Source organism: Vigna unguiculata, chromosome 9, assembly GCF_004118075.2.
Source record: "Vigna unguiculata cultivar IT97K-499-35 chromosome 9, ASM411807v1, whole genome shotgun sequence".
NCBI classification, from domain to species: Eukaryota; Viridiplantae; Streptophyta; class Magnoliopsida; order Fabales; family Fabaceae; genus Vigna; species Vigna unguiculata.
The window spans coordinates 295,735-317,311 of record NC_040287.1 but is presented as its reverse complement, the minus strand read 5'-3'; the positions used below and the strand labels follow the sequence as shown (position 1 = coordinate 317,311).

Here is a 21,577-nt window from a genome sequence, read left to right as displayed (position 1 = left end):
AATGAAGCCGTTGCCACGCAACTGGAGGGCCCACATGTGACAGCTGGCGACGCTTTTACGGACTGAAAACCAAGGCGTTGAAGTTTGTGGATGAGATTTGAGTTGAGGGAAAAAGGCCCCCAAAAAACAATAATAAAGAAATTGAAAAAGAGTGAAAAAAGAAATTAGGAAAAGTGCAAGGATGTGCGTTACCTCCAGCAGCCACTAAATTCATGCCACTTGTCGTCATCCCTACAGTTTTGCTCTTCCGCACTTTAGCAGCCTCAAATTAAAACGACTACTTCGTTTTTATTAAAAAAATAAATAAAAATCCTGGGGAAATTCTAGTGGCTCAGATTGCTTCTCACTGTTCGACAGTTCGTGTGGATGCTTCTGGTTCGTTGTAGTTGAAGTCGCTCCCTAACTCTTCTTTCTTCTTCTTTTGCTACTGTTTCCGCTTCTTCTTATCTCTTCCAATTTAATTCTTCCTCTGATCCCTAAGACTCGGATTCGCCATTGCCGAAAATGAGTCCTCCGGCGAGTGTCCGGTGAAATCCATTTCTTCTTCACATGCATGATCGCTCCTGCCTCACCCATGGCTCTTTTTCAAGGTACTTTTCACCTCCTCTGTTTATTCTTTTCCAAAAGGATTCAGTTTCCCCTCTTTTTTGGTTACCGAGAAAATTTAATCACCGGAAACTGTATAACGATTGATTATGCATCTCTAAGTACTTCACTGAGTGAATTATTTTCCGGATTTGCATGAATTAACCTTCTGCTCGCTATGCTCTGTGATTAATTGTTCTCGGGCAACCAAATAGGAGTAGTGTATTTATTTATTTATTTATTTATTCACTCACAGTGACGGATTGTAATTTTGAAGTGAAAACGTGCAAGATGGAAGTGTTCCTGTGATATACTAATTGTAGTTGTTTCCGCGTTTGAAAGGTTTTGGCGCTGTGGAGTTCTTTTTGGTGAGGACCGATTAAAGAATTTTCTTTTATTCTTTCGGAGAAGCGTCTCTCTCTCTGTTGCGGTGGATTCTTAAAATTTATTGAACCCTTTTCTGTTTTTTGTTTTTCATGTCATTTCTAATCTCTATTATCCTGCGTGTGGCTTGTGAGTTGGAATACTTATTCATAGATATTATATCTGATACGAACCAGAGACGGATCTCTACCTATTGTTTTTGCTTTGTGTTTGTTTTTGCAGTAGCATCGCCTTGTCATCAGCTTCTGCTTATTTTCACCACAACGGCTTTACCATTTGCTGTGTTCCATGTCCCAAAAAACGAAAGGAGATATTCCTTTTACCCACTCCTCGTCAGGGAAGATCTGAAGCAGCGCTAGCTGCACACGTCCTCTAATGGACGCCTACTCCTCTGGAGAAGAAGTGGTTATTAAGGTATTTCAAGTTTATTGTCCTATACTAATAACGGGAAACAATGATTCCTCAAAAAGGAAATGATAAAGCTGTTATTATTGTTGTTGTTACTATTAGTAGTAAGTTTAACTGATATTTTGGTCTGGACCCTATAGTTGTCCCCTGCTCGTTACACATATTCCTTTATAAGTTATGTTTTTCCTCACTACCGTAAATATAATTGCAGATTGTTCTTCTTTTTGACAGTTGAATTGTTAAAATCGCCATAAAAGTGTTCTGCCTGCATAAAAGTGTCAGACGAAAAATATAGCGAATTTACATTTCTAGGAAATTCTGTAGCAATTTTACTATGTCTAAATAATTTGTCGTGGTTTTAACAATAGCAGTATCAGTGATGTTATCTTAACTACCGGTCAAAAGCTTCACTTAATTTTGTGTATATACCAACATTATGTTGGTATGAGTAGAACTGTCTCACATCGTTTGAATAATGTCTCAATTTTATATCTTGTAAATGAAAATCTATGGCTGGAAACCATTAAAAGTAGCTAGTTAAAGATTAACCATTAAAAACTAATAAATGCTTTGCACCGAAAACATAATAAAAATATTATGTTACAGAAATTAAAGGCTACAAATTTTTCTGTAAATGCAAAAAGTGTAAAGTGGAAACAGCTGCACAAACTAAAGTATCAATTAATTGTTATTATTATCTGAGTGGGTACTTGGCAATTGCAGACACGAAAACCATATACTATCACAAAGCAGAGAGAAAGATGGACGGAGGAGGAACATAATAGATTTCTTGAAGCCTTAAAGCTATACGGGCGAGCATGGCAGCGGATAGAAGGCAATATTTTGATAAACCCAAAACACACACATATAATGTGTTAATAAGAAAGGACAGAAATTGCTGTGTCTGTTTTATTGAATTTTTACATAGGACTAGTGTCCGCTTTTTGATGTTCTACTTTTATTGTGCAGAGCACATAGGAACAAAGACTGCTGTGCAAATCAGAAGTCACGCTCAGAAATTCTTTTCAAAGGTAAATCCGTACCTTCATTCCTTGGATTATACATTGTGGTCCTATAATTAGAATTTATGCTTCATGAAATTCCCATTCAATGGCACAAAAATGGTTCTGCATCTTAACTGGTTGTTCTTAAATAACAAAACACAAAACACTCGTGTGTGGAAAACCCGCTTAATGTATCCCAATTGAGTGTCCCTTGGAAAAGACATGGACTCGCTGAGCACATGCATAGAGAAAGGTAAGTGTGAGATAATAACCTTTACCAACCAGCTTCTTTCCTTCGTCACCATCATCCGCTGAAATCTTTCACTTTAGAAACAATTAGGTGTCACGTGGTTGGCTCCCTCAGTACACTTTTTCAGAAAGAAATATACTCTTCTTGTGACCTTCTTTCATCCGTTCCTCAATTGTTGCGATACCGATATATCTTAGTATAGCAAAACAATAAAAAATTGTCACCAAACTCAGCAAATACCCTCTGATAGTTAAGTACTTCTCTTGATTCTTTAATAAAAACTATATCTCTGCAAAAACATGCAATTAGAGATCATTTTCTGTTTGTCTTTGGTAAGCAAATTAAAAACTAGATTAAAACGAGGCTTAAGGCTTAGCCTTGATGTAATCCTACCATCAAGGTTTAACTGCAATAAATATCATAAAAAAGTACCAAAGAGTAAACACTTATTCATTTTTTATAGCGTTTACTATAGCCTTTACTATGAACAATATAGTACATGACATGGCCTACAATTATTAATGATAAAATGTGCTAAAACATTCTAGTTTAGTTGAAGAGAATGTTAAAGATATGATTTCAGTCTCAGGCATTCGAGTTTATTTTTTTATCCATCTATGGGTTCTATATTAAGTTCAAGTTTGTAACTATTTGGAATTGAGTTTTCATGCCGAACCCTTTTATCGGTGTCTGTGTTGAAGAATCAAGGGATTCAATGATTTGATAGAGTACACAAATGCAAGGACAAGGGGACTGGTTTGGCTAAGTAATCTGTCTAATTGCTTGCTTGGTCAAATCAGTCCCTTTTGTTTTTTTGTTCAATTGCACATACGTGAGCAAATTTATACCAATTTTATCCACCCTTAATTGACCATACCACAAGCATGTGGTGATCTCTTTCCTTACCAAACACCATTCAACACCACTCTTTGTCTATCCCTAGTGGAAGAAGGCTTCAATAAAGTTCAAAATGGACCGCACTAGGTGAGATTCCTCTATCAAATGATGATTATTTGATATTTAGTTCTTATAACTGAGATTATGATGAGGTTGGGGTGCATTTTATGGTTTGGTTGGGATTGTATGTAGTTGTCAATGGATAGAATCCATAACCTTAAACCAATCCCAAAGACTAATTTTGACAAGGAATAACATGATTGGAATTGGTACCAAAGTAGAGAGAAGACTGAAGTTACTGCAAGAACATTTGATCTTCCCAAAAATCCCAATGTTTGAACTACACCTAAAAGAATGTACATATTACTTAACATATATAATTAATTATGTTACATATCATATTTAATTACGTTTTTACTATGAGTTTTTACCTAATTTTTAAATTTTTATTTTACTTTTTTCTTACAACATGATCAACATTCTTCTACTTTACTTCTCTTCTTTCTCATCCTTTCCTCTCCACTCTCTCCTTTTATTACACTAAACTCATTATTTTTTTATCTATGAATTTTATTATAATGATTTCAACAAAACTTAAGATCATAACATTGATGCTAAAAGGAGGTTTTTTTTTTTTTTTTTTATATCACTGTTGTCCCTTAATTTTGATTGAATAATGTTTTGGTACATCAAAAAGACCTAATTAATTCAAATCTAATAAGCACCTTTTTGTCTTAACCCACTAAAATATCTTTTTAAAACAAAGGTTATGAAAAATCATTCTAACCATGCCAATAAACTTAAAGGTTAAATTACAGTAATACATATCAAATTTATTACTGTAATTTAACCTTTTAGGTTAGAAGAAATACATCCTCACCTTCTCACATGTCCACATACACAACAAATCTAATTTATAACAATTACAAATAAAAGCTATACATAACGTATGAAGAAATAAAAAAAATCAAACATGTGTAGAAATGTTATAAGTTATCATATTAAATAATATTTTATGATTTAAATCTTATTATCATAATAATTTAAAAGATTTGAAAGAACTCTGGTTTTTTAGAAAACAATCAAAATTCTAGAGTTAATAAAAAATTTGTTGGTGCAAAAACAAAGGAAATTAGATTATGATTTTTAAAAGCCTTTCGCATTTAAACAGTTTACCTATGTTTTTAAACATCTAAACACTGTTTTCAGAAAGCACAAAATAAAAATATAATAAATATTGCACATATATCTCATATTAGTTCGTCTATTAAATATAATTGGTTTTTCTAAGTCACTAGAGACTTAAGCTAACTACTCTTTCAATTATTTTTCCAAACAATAACTCAAGTATTAATTTACTTTATAACATTAAACAAAATGATATGTATAAGGTACTGATCTCTTAGGAAACTTTGGATTCTACATCGACGAATATAATGATTGGTTTTTATTGTGTAAACAAGACTGTGGGAGTGGGATGCATCACTGTGTTCAAATATTTGTCTTCTAATAAATATATATATACTTTGCAAAACTTCTAAGTTGTTGTACTCTTGGCATGACAAGTGCATCTATTCTTATTTGTACTAATAAAAATACGTTCACAGACATTGAAATTGTTGAATATTAATTGGTATAATTAGTCGTATAGTACCCAGTTTGGGGTTAGGGTGTCAAATAGATACCCGGTTTAAAAAAAGTATCAATTGCATCCCAACTTTTGAAAAAGTACTTCAATTAGGTTCCTTTAATATAGAGTTGACAAACGTTGTTAGTCAACGTGCCATGTGTCAGTCTCTGATTTTTTTTTTTTTTGATTTTTTTAATTTATTTTTTAATTTATTTTTTAAAATTTTTAAAATTTTTTTTAAAATTTTTTATTTTTTATTTTAAAATTTTTTGAAAAAAAAAATAAAAATGCCATGTGTCAAGTCCCTATGTGTGACACGTGGCACATTGTGTTGATTTCGATTTAGTTCCCATATATGTCTTTTTATTTCAATTTAGTACCTAAGTATGTGTATCTGGTTCAATTTTGTCCCAATTTTTTGTAATAATTAAAATATTTTTGTAATCCATTTTTTATAAGATTAAAAATAATTAAGTATAAATATTTTTTAAAAATTAAGTACTAATATTTATATTGTTTCCCTCAATTTCAGACCAAATTTATTATTTATATAAGTGTTATACTAATATTTTTTTATTAAAAATGACTTTTTAACATATTACTTTATTAATTACTTTTTTATTAAGTACTCATGTTTTGTTAATTTTTTTTTTAAATTGAACAATATTGTCTCTTACTAATTTTAAACCAAAATTTATATTGGTTTGAATGTTATACTAATTTTTTTATTATTAAAAATGACTTAATAAAATGACTTTTATCACTAAATTTTAATATAAATATCAAATACTTAATTTTTGTTAAACTTTTATACTTAATTACTTTTAATTTTATAAAAAAATGGATTTTAATTATTAAAAAAATTGGGATAAAATTGACTTAGATACATATACTTAGGTACTAAATTGAAACAAAAAAACATATATAGGGACTAAATCGAAATCAACACAATGACATCTGATAGTGATACTGACACGTGGCACTGACAATGCCTCATGGCACTGACAATGTCACGTGTCACACACAGTTGACACGTGGCATTTTTATTTTATTTTTTCAAAAAAATTAAAAAAAAAAAAACACAGACTGACACGTGGCACGTTGACTAAGGACGTTAGTCAACTCTGTCTGAAAGAGACCTAATTGAAATATTTTTTCAAAAGTTGGGATGCAATTGACACTTTTTTAAACCGAGTACCTATTTGACACTCTAGCAAAAACTGGGTACTATATGACTAATTATACCAATATTAATTTGATGAGAAACTTAAGTTGAGATATTTAAAAACCAGAATAATAATAATAATAATTAATAATAAAATTGACAAAGTTTAAAAATAAATACAATTATAAAGGATAATTTTGACTGCTGTAAAATTGTTAGAGAGTTTCAGCAATTTTTTCTTATATGTTTTTATTATTTTTAGTTGATGGTCAAGTTCCCTTTGAATTAATTAATAGATATTTTTTTTAATAAATATTGTATGTTAAGTATCATTATAAATCGTGACAACCCACCTAGATTGACACCTTAAGGTTAAAAAATCAATGCCATAATATGAAAAGATATATAAAAGAAAAAAAAGAAATTAAAAAACATGAAGAGATTAAACCAAATTCATGTAAAAACAATACCAACCATCTCAAAGAAAACAAGCTATGTAAATATAAAGTCTTGTGTTGATATCAATTATAAAAAAAAATATAAACTAATGATAAAAGATAAAATATGCACTGTTATATATTTTTTTTTTCTTATATTAGATATTGTTCATTTGACGCTAGAATTCCAAATATCTTTTGACTTAATTAAGAATCATTCATCCCTAATTGTTTCATAAGTACTATTAATCCAAGCTTCCCAATCTCTTAAGTAATTTCATCAATTCACTACAAACTATTAAAACAATAATAATCTCAAATGAAAACTATTCAAGTAAACCCAATTTCTCAATTACGAGGAAACTTAATTTTTTTTATATCTAATGACAAACAATCTTCTATTTTTAAAGTGCGACATTGTTCATAAATAAAAAATAGACAAGTACAATTAAAATAAAGCACCAAATAATTCAAATAACTTAACATCAACAAGTAAGAATTCAAAATATATAATTTAAAATAGTATCATTTCCCAACTCTAACTATAACATATTTAAATGTGAAGTAAAAAAAAATTGAAAAATAGACTTCATCTCCTAGTATGTAACTAATTGTTCTCGACCAAAAGTATAATCACTTTTCAAAAATGTTTTCACTAGTGTGGAACCATCACTTTCAGCATGAGAATTTATGATAATTTTTTTACTTGTCTTTTCTCATTTCATTTGGTTTCAACTTTAATATTTGTTCTTAGAGTAAATTGTGATATAAAATTTATATTTGAATAATTAAATTGTAGTTAATTGTGTAAGTGCTTCCCCTTTTTGATTTTAACACAATAAATTAAAAGGAGGGTAGAAGTTTAATATTATCAAAACTTTAGAGTTTTTTTTTTTTTATTTGAACTAACATTTTTATTTTCTTTTTTAATTAATATTAATTGTAATTGCAAAATTAATACTTTATTTTTTTATATTTTTATTTCTTAAAAATTTTATAAGAAATGGTGGAACTGTTTTTTCTTCTTGTTTCCATAACGTTATACCTAACTTAAATTAGCAAATGAAAACTTAAATTATTTGCTTAAATCAAATAAGTTTTCATTTTTAAGATATTATGTAAACACTTAAAATGCTAAAAAATTATGAATTAAGTAAATAATGTTTTGAAGTATGAATCTAAAACAAACAAAAAAAAAACCTTGTATTTTCAAGTTCAAATTTTACGGATTTAAGATTTAACGATAAACACGATATTTAAAACAAGTTTTTATTTAGTTTTATTTAAACCATATTTATGATGATATTTGTTTATGTTTATTTTGTTATCGTACATCCAAGCATGTTTATTTTTTATATGAAATTATGTTAAGAAACATGATTTCTATTTCTTTTTAATTTTCATTTTGTAAATTTTTAAATGGAGTTTTAGAACTTTTTAAATAATTCTGATTATTAGTTTTTGTTATGAAATTATTAGTTTTTGTTATGAAATATCTTGTTTTGGTATTTTCTTAATTAACTTATTATTTTTTAATTGTTTAAATTTTTTATTTATTTTTATTTCAAAAAGTTATTTATGGTTTTTAATTTTAAATAAACTTTTGTATCTATTGTAATTCAATAATTTTAAGGACAAATAATTTTAATAAAAAACTTTTGGACTTTTATTGTCTTAGTGGACATTTTTTTAAGTGTGATATTCATCTTGTCAATATATATATATATATATATATATATATATATATATATATATATATATATATATATATATATATATATATATATATATATATATATATATATATATTATTTGAATTGCTTCATGTGTTTCATTATACATATATGTAGAAGTTGATCGTGTTGATTATTTACTGCGTATGTAAGGGTTATGAACGAAATTCACTTTCGTATAAGACGACCATTAATTCTCTTAGATTTTAAACGAGACGAAATTGAATTTCACAACCCTTCTATAAATTATCAAATGGTCAATAAATGTTAATGATTATAAATGACAAGAAGAACAAACCATAATTATACAAAGAAAAGGTAGTCAATTTCTACAATCACATTATTAGTTATTTAATTTAATTGTGTATGACATTATTCATCATCCAAGTTGTTGGAGAGTTGTTATCTCTTGAACATAAGAATTTTTTGGATTTTAGCTTTGGACGTGACACATAATTAATTTTTGTTCATTAAGTAAGGCAGTAGATCTTTGAGAGGCTTCAACTATTGACTCTTTAAACTAATTCAAGACATAGAGTCTACTTTGCCTACGACCTATCTCAATCACTTTCTGATATGTGTGGTCCTATACAAAACATTCACTGAAGAGAAATACACATTGTATCTATAATCACAAATTTTCTCAACATAAGCAAGATTCATAGCAAGACCAAGTATGTAGTAAATATCAAACAAAGACAAAGATGGTGGGCAATGTTACCAATACCAGATAATGAAACTGAATCACCATTAGCAATTGCAATTGACATGAATGAGTTCGGTGATAACGAAACAAGAGAATGCAAATGATGTGACATATGATTAGTGACACCTAACTCAATGATCCATTTGTTAGAAAATATATTTGGTGATGATTTATTTTGAGATTGCAAGGCTATGTTTGCCTGTGACTGGGAAGCAAGTCTAATTTTCTATGCTAATATTTCATTAACAACATCATTAATAAAAGGTAGAGGGCTATGATGCAAAATTAAACCACGCAAACTTTCAAAATCACTAAGCAAGGCTGGGAAGCAAGTCTAATTTCCTCTACTAATAATTCATTAACAACATCCTCAATAAAAGGTAGAGAGCTACAATGCAAAATTGAACTGCAGAAATTTTCAAAATCACTATGTAAAGAGCTATGAATAATATATGATGCAAAAGCACTCAATTCTCCAGCTCACTCAAGGCAAGTTAATCCCATATGGTTGTCATGACAGAATAAAAACCCTGAATGCTCATGTTATTTTGCTTCAGTGCACAAATATTTGTCTCAAGTTGATAATGTTTGGCAAAATTAGATTGTGTATACAATTAAGATAAGTGATCTCATACCTTGTTTGCAGTATCACATTTTGTTAGTTGAGCATCAATCGAGTGTGTGACAAAATTATTGACCCAAGTGATAATTTTAAAGTTATCAACTTCTCATACTTATAAAGCAGTAGCATAATCATCAACTTTGGTGTCAATCGATTTTGTCTTAACACCTGAAATATAACCTCACGTGAACCTTCCATGAAGAAAATTTTCATAATATAACTCGAGTAGGAATCATTTTTACCATCCAATTGCACACTAATAGACTAAAGATAATTATCTTTACAAGTCGCTATAACAAATTAAATACAAAACAGAAATGTGAACCATACAACGAAAGTAACGAATAAAACAAAATACAAACCTAATATTAAAGGATTGCAAATACCTTAAAATGACATAAAGAACATGGTGCGGAACCTCCAAAAATGTGAAAGAGGCTTAGGGCTTAGAACTTAGGGTTTAGGAAAGAGAAACTACTACAAGAATCCCTTCTTAATCATAAAATTTGCAAACGAGTCATAAGACTTAGAGTTAAAGGTTTAGGAAATATGAACAATTGCAAGAATCCTTTCTCAATCATGTATTGTTGGGGCTCTTGATACCTTGTAGAAAACAAAGAAATATATGAAGAAGATGATTGTGTATTATTGATTGCATATAAAATGTTACAATAGGTGTGTTATATATACACACAAAGCTAACCCTAGAAGGCATAAGTAAATGAGCCTAAAATATGGGTTTATGCTAATAATATTGTCACAAAAATTGCAAGAACCAAATCAATGTTTTCATTTTCTCACCTTCAACCATATAAATGTTAAAGAAAATATGATTTTTGATTGTCATATTGAGTAATTACAATTAATATGGTGAAATGATATTTTCTAGTAAAAAATTTCCCATATAAATTTAAACAATTGAATTTGAAATAATTTAATCCTTCTATAAATGACTTGGATGAAAAAAAAATATGTTCCAAGATGTAAAGTATGGTGTCTTGAGCATTGTTGACCAGATAAGGATAGTGTACAATTATTCCCATAACACTTTCTTATATAACGTGTCATCTTGGATGATCATTATATGAACCTCTTGATCTCCAAACTCCATCCTTAGAGCTTTTTGTTTAGCAATCCATTCTTTTCTATATGTTGTAGAATAACCCTGACATTTTAATTTTTACAATTAAACTTTTGAAGAGGATGGATGAATTTTCTTTGATCGAATTCAAACAACTATAGTAATTTAGGTGGAGCTAAAATTTTAGTGATTATGTGCAACGGTGATTGGCACAAGTATGAGGTGCTTTAATGTTTTTCCTCTTCCACTAATCTCAAATTTTGCTAAATTGGTTTTGTATTCTCTATTAACGATCATTGTCATAACTTATACAATGTCATACATATTTACTTGCCGTCGACTCGACCACCACACATTTTATACTGTTAGTGTGACCTCTTTTGTTTGGAATAAATAAATAGAAGTAACCATTAGAAGTCGATAACAATGTGGAATGATTGTTATGACTATCTAATTGAAGGTGTTGAATTAAATAAAAGTAACCATTTGCTTGATACCATACCATACATCCAATGGTATATTCAACACACTATTATCCGATATGTATCACATCAACAATTGGTATGTGACGATGAAGTAAGTTCAAACTCATATACATTTAATCACAATTTTTTCTTTCACACTCACTTAACATTAATTTTTTTAATAGCATGACACACCACATAAGACATAACAACATCAATCACAATATTTTTACTAGTAGGTTGGATCTTTCATTTCGAGCTTTTGTAGAAAGGGTAGAGTCATGGATTTTGAACAAATTCAATAAAATATTAGATTTAAAATTCACATTCATATTAATTAGATCTAATTCAATTAGATATTTTCAATCTAATTAAAATTAAATTAAGTTGGGTTTGCATACTTTTTCTAAATTAAAATTGGTTTAGGATATGACCCCACCTAATAAGGGTTCGACCTTGCTAGACCGAGTCTGACATAGGATTAGCCTAATCAAACCTTAATTTGGACTTGGCTTTCCCCAATCCTAATCCTAATGTTAGCTTAATTCAACTAGATAAGCATGGCTTAATTTAGGCTTGTTCTAATTCATCCAAACTTGCATTAGGTCCAACCAAGCCTAACATGAGTTAGGTTCGACTAAACCTGGACTAACCTGGCTCGATCCAATTTCGTCTTATCGTGAACTTACTTAACCTACTAAGCCCAACTTGACCTATCTTGAATTGGGATTGACCCATCCTAACTTTACTTTGCATGAATCTGGCCTAATTAGATCTTTCTTAACCTAGGTTTAGGCTTATCCAATTCGACTTGGACCTATCCTAACATGGATCACCAACTTGAATTTACCTAAACCCAAGTCAACTTAGCCCAATGCTAACCAGGTCTAACTTTACTTGAAATGGACTCAACTGACCAGGATCAACCTAAACCTAACTCGATCTATGATCAAGCCTCATCAACCCAAAGTAAACCTCTTTCAACTTGCCCTAGCCTGTCCATACTAGGCCTCTCCCAACTCAGTCTTATATGGACATGTCTTTACTTGGCTTAACGTAGACTTGAGTCCAGTTGGCTCAACATGTCTCACGCTAACTTAGCTTATTGTGGAATCAGGTTAACTCAGACTAACTTTGTCTCAACCTAACCTTGCTCAATGTTGACTCAAGCTCGCTCAACCTAACATAAAGTTTGGTCCACTCGACCAAACATGGTTTTTGGTCTAATTAATTTAAGTTTAGCAGGGGCCCACACAACTTGATGTGAAATTAAGTTGACCCAACTCGACTTGAGCCTTGTTTGACTCAACCCAACTTGGGCCTAATTAATCCTAAAGTGGGCCAAACCCTACTTGGCTTGACGTGGGCTAGGTCAAACTCGTGTCAACCTTGGTACATGCCAACTTAGCCTGACATGAACTCAAGTTGACTCAATCGAATATTGGCCTAATCCAAACCAGCATGATATGGAGTTAGGCCACTCAACTTGACATGGATTTGGTTGACTTGACTCAGCTTAATCTGCACTTGTCCTAATTCAACTTTACGTTGGTCTCTCCCAACTAAACCTAATGTGGACCTAAATTGACTAAACTAGAATTGGTTTGAGCCAATTGGGCTTTAACTAGGCCCATTTTGATTTGACCTTATATGTGGACTTAGGATGATTAAACTCAACTTGAGCCTAGGCTTACTTACCTCGACATGGATTTGGGCTGGCTCGATCTAACTCTGACCCTGCTCAATTCAAATTGTCATGTCTCAACTCAACTTATCCTAGGTCTTATCAACTTAGGTTGATCCTGACTTGACATCATCTGACCTCGCTTCGCCTTACAAGTTCTCCACCCAACTTTACCTAGGGCCAACCTAATCAACTTGACATGGTTCTAGCCTAATCTAACTTGACTTAGATCCAACTTAACTAAGATTTACCTAGGTCTGACATAGCCCAATTGACTTAAGCATGACCTAACATTAGGTTGAGCCTAACTTGACCCAACATAATTTCAGTTTGGCTTGACCAAGCCTAACCTAGCTAGCTTTACTTTGATGTTGTTTGGCTTTACCTAACCTTGCATGACTTCAGTCCAACCCAGTTAAATTGTGTATGATGGGCTCAATCTAACCCAATCTTACATTACCTGTGCTTGACTTGACCTAGCCTTTCATAACTTGAACTAACCTAAATTCACATTAATTTTGGATTTTTACAATCTAAAATATTATTTAATTTATATCCAATCCAAATCCACTTAAATGAATTGGACTTAAAATCTTAAAATATGGATTTGGATTTGAAATACACCTACTAGAGTTAAAATAAGGATAATGGTATTTTAATCCACTTAAAATAAGGATAATTTATTTTGATTTTTTTTAATGATGTAATGTAATGATCTAATGATGATTGAAATTATGGATGTGGGTAAAAAAAATGTAAGTTAAAATATCATTATTCTTAAAACAATATAAATTTGTCCGCATCAATTTGTAGTCATTCTTTTAGGTTTAATAATATTTTCTTAACTGGCTCTCTAAGCAAATATGTTAAAAGTGATGTCACCGTAGTTGGTATCACCTTTGTATTTCTTTTGCATCAACTTACCTTATTTTGAAAAAAAAAAATAATGGGATAATTTCATTATTTTTGTTTGAATCTATTAATATTCAAGGTAATGGAGTATACATTTGATATTTAATAATCCTCATGTGTGTATATTAAAATAAAAATTAATATTAATTTGATACTTAATAATTATCCTTAGTATTCATTATAATAAATATTAATGTTAATATATAATTAACTTTGAAGGAGTCTTCTACCTTTTGTTTTTTCTTTGTAGATTCAAAATACTTTATAATTTCCTTTAATATTAACCGTTTATTAACATTAATTTTTTTAATAAATACCCATGACAATTACTAAAAGTTAAATACATATCTAATTATCTTAATTATTAATAGAATTAAACAAAATTATCAAAATTAATTTTTTTTTATTTTTTTATTATACTGAAAATATAGTTTGTCAACGCTATTTATAACGAACTAATTAACAATATATATTTATGTTAAGAGTGTGGCTTCTGTAAATCACGTAACGTCTTCAAGTGCTACATACAACTTTTTCGATCCGTTAATTGACTTGTCTTAGTATAACTATACTTTCTAGGTTGAATGACTTGGTCACAATAACGCCTACACTTCATTTTTCTTTTGTGGATGTGTTCTTAGCTTTCTTTGAAGGTTGTATGCATTGAAATGTTATTAAAATTTTCTGAGAATACTGCAAAATTGAGGTTCAGGTTGAGAAAGAGGCCTTTGTGAAGGGTGTTCCAATAGGAGAAGCTCTTGACATAGACATTCCCCCTCCAAGGCCAAAAAGAAAACCAAGCAATCCTTATCCCAGAAAGACCAATGCTTCTCTCTCAAAGAATGGAAAGTCTCTCTTTTCACTTCCATCTTCACATGGTAAACAAGCACTGGACTTGGAGAAACAACCACTTCCAGAGGTTATATATATATATTTTTTATATTTCAATGGCCATTCAAACTATCTCTTCTCTTCTTCCCCCTTTCAATAACATCATTTTTCTTGCTCCTTTAGAAGCATTCTGTGGAGGACCAAAGCACTTCAAAACTATTTACCATCCTCCAAGACCCACCTGCTTCATCTATATCACTGCCACTCACAAATCCATGTCCCTTGAGGGAGTTTATACCCTCAATAAAAGAGGTAACAACTCCAGATGAATCTTTTATTACTCATGACCTTCAAAATCACGAGTTAGATGACGGAGAGCACAGACAAAACGCTAATGCCACTTGTAAACTCTCTAAGTCCAACAATTCTGGTGCTGTGGAATTGGTTCAAACTGAGAAAACAGATGCTCCTCATTGCGCATTAACACTAGATGCTATGCAAGGAAATCAGAATTACCCGAGACATGTCCCTGTGCACGTTGTTGATGAGAGGTTTAACGGACAACCTAAGATTCTCACAAATTCTGCTGCATCAAACATAAGTGAAAGTCAAAACAACACAGCACGCTCCTCTGTTCATCATCATCAATCGTTTTCTCCTTGTCCTCCCTTCTCACAACACAATCAGGATGATTACCATTCATTTCTTCAGATGTCGTCCACGTTCTCGAGTCTTGTTGTCTCTACCTTGCTGCAAAATCCTGTTGCCCATGCCGCAGCAAGTTTTGCTGCTACCTTTTGGCCCTATGCAAATGCAGAAACTTCCGCCGCAGATTCTCCCGTGTGCACTCCTCCGAGTATGACAGCTATTACAGCAGCCACCGTTGCCGCCGCAACTGCATGGTGGGCTGCCCATGGACTGCTTCCTCTGTGTACTCCACTTCACACACCCTTTGCGTGCCCTCCTGCACCACCCACTGCACCTCCATCCATGGCTCCGACCGAAACACAACACAAAATCCAACACGGAGAGGCTAAGCCAGAAAACCCTCCTCTGCAAGATCAGATACTGGATCCAGAACAATCGGAAGTTCTGCAAGCTCAACACTCGGTTTCGAATTCACCAGGTGTTTCTTCATCGGAATCTGAGGAGAAGGGTGATACCAATGTAAATATCGCATCAAAGGTTACTAATGATGAGATGAACCAAGTTTCTGAGAATCCCGATTCCAACAAAATGAATGCAAGGAAACCTGTAGACCGCTCCTCGTGTGGTTCTAACACAACCTCTAGTGGTGAAGAGACTGAGATACTAGAGAAGGATGAGAAAGAAAAGGAAGAGCCCAACAAACCTGAGACAAACCTTTTAGGTTCTGAGCCTAATAATCGTCGCAGTAGAAGCATTAGCAACCTTACCAATTCTTGGAAGGAGGTCTCTGAGGAGGTATGATTCTGTATCCAATGATGAAGTGTTAACGTATTTTTTATGATTGCTTTTTCCTAATGCCATTGTTATTTTCAGGGTCAGCTCGCCTTTCAGGCGCTATTCTCCAGGGAGGTGTTGCCACAAAGCTTTTCACCCCCTCATGCTTTGGTAAATGCAGATAATCAGATTCACAGCATGAACAAGCAAAACACAGAGTACAAAGATGAGGGAGTGCAGAAAAGTTTGTCATTTGTGAAAGATAATGATGATGAGGAGGGATTGCTAAGCATGGGTCTTGGACAAGGAAAGCAGAAGAGTTGTCGAACAGGGTTTAAACCTTACAAAAGGTGTTCGGTAGAGGCAAAGGAAACCAACCAAGGTGAAGAGAAAGGTCCTAAGAGAATACGGTTGAACGAGGAAGCTTGAACTATATGCATGCATGCAAGCACACAAAGAAAATGTCTAGTTTTGCGTATAACATTTCTGAGTCCCTTCGACGAGGGTGTGTATTGGTTGTTTGCAGCTCACGAAACTGGTCGTGTAGGTTTGTGTACCATATTAAATGACCACATACAATCTTTTTTTGTTTCTTCGAATGATGTTACTGCACTTCAAAACTCCGCTAAAATAGACTTAGACAACAGACATTAAGTATTGTTTGTGCATTGATCATTCATAAGTAATTTATAATCCATCTTTCACTCACTTCCCACATGCAACATAAATTCACTTCTTCAAGATTTTCAGTTGTAAGCAATGTGAGTTCTCTGTGTGGATTCATCTTATATCATAATTATGTAATCTATAATAAATTTCCTCCCTTTCTTCCTTTTTCTTTATTCCACTTAAACAACTTAGATCCTTGCATTTGATAAATGAATACAATAAATGTTCCGAATTATATAGTTTTGAAATAATTAGCAATTTTTTGAGTTGAGTGTATTACTCATTTTTGTATCATGAGAATAGAAGAAGAAATTATGAGATTGCATGAAAAAAGTGTATTATAACTTCAACATAACTTAAACAACCCATATAAATTATGGACTTACGTTAATGGTTAATTATGGTGGCAAGTGAAATTTCGTATATGTGAAGGAGATATGAAGTATTAAACAATGGAAAGTTTGGTGGCTTTTGGTTGTCATTGTGTTGCAGTGAGGTATGTGTTCATCTTCAGAACGGTGAGGAAGTATAAAGTAAAAGACCTAATTATCCCTTTATTTTTACTTTCACAACTTCATTATTTTATATCCTAATTAAGTAAGTAAGTAGTAACATCACATTTAAAAATAAAACTTCTTTTTTCCTTCTCTATCACTGTTATGCTTAATATAACACCTACAACCAATTTAAATTGTTGTACTTCTACTTTTCCAGAGAAATATTGTTTGATGAATTTTTTTCTCTTCATATTCTAGATTTATTCACGTTGCCAAATATAATAAGAATGCATTTAAACAAGACAGATTAAGAATTTTGACTAAGTAGTAAATGGATTTAAATTTTAAGACTTTGAATTGCTGAGCATTTTTTTTTATCCAGAGATAATACACTAATAATCATATAAGTAAATTTTAAATAGTATGTATAATATATTTTATTCGGGACCAATTCCTATTTTGAATAGGTTCGAAGTTGGTCCAGATTTAAGTTCGGCTATCAATTTGGGCTTATTTTTAATAATTTTGTTTGGCCCAACATCATATATTTTATGCATGATATTTACATATTGATAGAATAAATGTAGTCCAAACTTTCATAATTAAGAGGGAGAAAATTTTCTTTAATCAACTAATAAAGTTGATGGATGATGCATAATTAAATAGACTTTGATATGAAAGAAAAGCACAAAACACACATTTGTTATATTGATTCCATTTTAACAAATTTGCATGTTTCTAATAATTTTAGCTAGAATTTTTACTAAAATATTAAGAGTTAGGATTACAAGATTCACCTATGTAAAATATATACTATAGATATACACTTTAAGATTTATAAACAAAGGTAATACTACATACAATTACCTTATCTTATTACCAGCAAGGTGAGAACAATACAAAGGAATAATTATACAGAAAATACAAAAAAAAAAAAAATCACCTTATTTGTGAAGATATTACAATTTTACCTATAGCCAAGAGAAAAATCCTTCAAGCTTTTATCTTTTTGAATAAAAAAGTTTTCTAAAAGGATGGAGTACTTAAAACTCTTTTACACATGTTTGGTTGATCTTAGGATATCAAAGTGTTATTATGAAATAAGAGAATATGCAAGACTTAAAGAAAAACTAAATATCAATATTAATCGATTATATTAGTGACTTAATCGATTAATACACCTGTCACATTTTTTAAAATTTATTGGATGAATTGATTATGTAAGTGACTTAATCTCTTAAAATTTTTAAAATGATTTGTATTTATCTTTTGAATTTGACTAAGAGCGTGCTTATATTAGGAGTAATAATTATTATGTAAATTATTATGTGATTAAGATGGATTAAGAAATTTTTTCTTGGCTTTACAAACATCTTAAAAAACACACTAAGACTAATGTTCGTCTATCTAAACAAACACCTTACATCACACTTAGACATCATCAAAAACAACAAATTGAATCTTCTTCTTGACATAATAATAATTTCCTCTTTTTCTTATGATGTTCAAACCTGCATTTCCCTATTAAAACATGAATATGAGAAAAAGTATTGTGAAAATGAATCTACGGGTACATCAATGAAAATGTATTGGAAATTATCATATAAGCGTATAATTATATTCAAAGTGGTATAAAACTAAAATTAAAAAAAGTTATCTAAAATTGTTATAGAAGTTTCTCTATTATAACTCCCAAAAGATACCTGATTAAAAAACCTGAATAATAAGTTAGATTAGATTAAAAATTAAATTAATTATTTTTCATGCAATCTATTTCATCGAGTGTCCTAAATGAATTTAGGTAAAACTCGTTCTATAAAACAACAATTATATTTAAAAAATAAAAATATTAAAAAAATATTTTATTAAAACATACATCTCTATTATAATGTAAATATTAAATTATTCAATTTAAAATAAAAATAAAAATAAATAAAATAATTTAAATTTTAATAATACTTATTTTTAGCTCTTTTTAATTTTCTTAAGAAAATTCAAAATACCTATGATCAATGGTCCATCATAAAATTGAAATAAAATTAAAATTTACAATCCATTTAAAAAATGATTGGAGTTAAATAGACACAAATTTATTTAACGCAAATTTAATGACTTTTTGAAGTTATTTATAATCACCAAGTCATCGTCCTAAAGCAATGGAATCCTATGTTATCCATTGATTCAATTAATTGCGAGAAGAAATTCAACCATTCCACCTCATCATGTTGGACTTCTTATGGTCCAACGTCTCCATACAAACTTTGGTATATATTTTTTTTCTTTATAATTACCGTGTTTTTCATTTTCGTATAACTTGTTATATTATATTTAAATATAAATTTTAACTCTAATTCAATTTGTCAAATTGGTTTATACGATAAAATTTTTATTTACTTTAATATATTATAAATTTATTTTATTTTTAATTGATGTAAACGGATAGGTGGAGTCATGACCTTCCCCATCTTTTTGAAAATTTACAAACTATGTATTGTATTTCAAAAATTTTTAAACTATGTATTATATATATCGGGAATATTGAGAATGGATGGAAATTTAATTGGATATATTTTTATTTCTTTTATGAAGTAATAAATAATTAAACATAAATTAAATAAAAAAAGAAATAAAAAAATTATTAAGATATTTTTTATTTTTTCTCTAATTGTTTTTTAATTTTTCATATATTGTATTGAATTCTTAATCTTTTGTGTTTTCTTTACACTACAAGAAAAACAGTATTTATCGACGGATATAAAACGATAGATAATTTTTGTCGGTATTGTTTAAATTTCTGATGGACTTATTGATATATTATCGTTGTTAAAACTACTGATGGACCATTCCGTCGATAAGGTCATTCATTGAAGCAAGTACTGTTGAACTGTCGGTAAAGTTAATTTTGAATTATCGAAGGATAAATTCCGTAAGTAATTACATCGATAATATGAAAATTGGTTTTCAGTTTTCCCCTACAATTTTGATTTTCTCCCCAACCAACAGATATCGGCAATTACCGACAAAATTTGTCGTTAGTAACACATAATTTTTTGTAGTGTTAGTTTATGAAAATAAAATTAGACATAAACTCATTATTTTTGCTCCCATCTCCCATTTATTTTTGTTCTATTCTTGAAAAAAAAATGTAACTATCTTGTCTCACTTGAAGAAATATAAGCCTTTTGTATATATTGTTTATAAATATAGAAGAAAAAAAGTAATGTATTATGTATTTTTTCATAACCGGATTTTAATTATCACTTGATTATTAGACATTTTTCTTCTAGTAATTACGTCTCTCAATTTTTTATTAAATTATGATAAATTATTTTTCAATCTTAAATTTTAAAAAAATATCTTGAAGACAATTTTAGTTATGATTTAATTATTAATGAAGGATCTTAGGATGTCTTCCTTTGTGTGGATAGATTTGAGGGAGAGTGTGAAGATGAATTTGTATGGATTTGAGTGGATGAATATGTGTATTTTTCTTAGTGGATTTAGATGGTAAAGTGAGTGAATTTGGAGATAAGTTTTATGAAAGTTAGTGAGAGATTTGATTGATGTGATAAATAAAATAAATTGTGAAAATAAATAGAATTAGAAAGTTACCAAAATATCCTTAATGAAAAAAGAGAATGATTTTGTAATTTGATGTTATAAAAATAATTTGAAATAACTAATACGAATTAAAAAAATTAAAATTATACAAAATTTAAAAATAAAAAAATTTAAATTTTTATGAATGTGAAAAAGTTATACAATTAAATTTAAAATTTGTGTCTAATTTATACAAAAAAGGTTAAAAAAAATCAAGACACACATGACACCTGTTACGTAATCAGTGTCACTCTTTCAATTAATCAGTGTCACTCTTTCAATTGTACCGACACTGGTTACGTAACCAGTGTCACACACACATCATCACACCGGTTATGTAACACCCCTTCCCCCCACACACACACCAACATCGGTGTCTGCCTACACTTGCACACCTACACCACACACTAACATCGATACATTCAGCTGTGCAAAATGCAATTACATAACACCATCACACCAGAGCTTAAATCATCTAATATCATATTAAAAAATAAAACGTAACTTAACTTTACACAATAAACTAGTAAGATAAATTTTAATTTTTGTGGATGTAATATATTATAAAAAATATAAATTTATTACATGGGAGAATT

General features: G+C 30.2%; 1 protein-coding gene across 3 annotated transcripts; it reads left to right on the top strand.

Moving 5' to 3' along the window:
• Positions 1-319: 319 nt before the first annotated feature.
• LOC114164596 (protein LHY-like) lies at positions 320-17,039 on the top strand. Of its 3 annotated transcripts, none has more exons than XM_028049322.1 (8): positions 320-590; positions 928-953; positions 1,192-1,383; positions 2,101-2,212; positions 2,347-2,408; positions 14,675-14,881; positions 14,980-16,236; positions 16,315-17,039. In XM_028049322.1, the coding sequence occupies exons 3-8, from the start codon at positions 1,345-1,347 to the stop codon at positions 16,642-16,644; spliced, it is 2,007 nt and encodes a 668-aa protein (XP_027905123.1). In that variant the 5' UTR covers positions 320-590; positions 928-953; positions 1,192-1,344; the 3' UTR covers positions 16,645-17,039. The 3 variants fall into 3 exon arrangements, with proteins under 3 accessions (XP_027905123.1, XP_027905121.1, XP_027905122.1); XM_028049320.1 differs by having other exon boundaries at positions 14,977-16,236; XM_028049321.1 differs by having other exon boundaries at positions 326-590; positions 863-953; positions 14,977-16,236.
• The last annotated feature ends 4,538 nt before the right edge of the window (positions 17,040-21,577 follow it).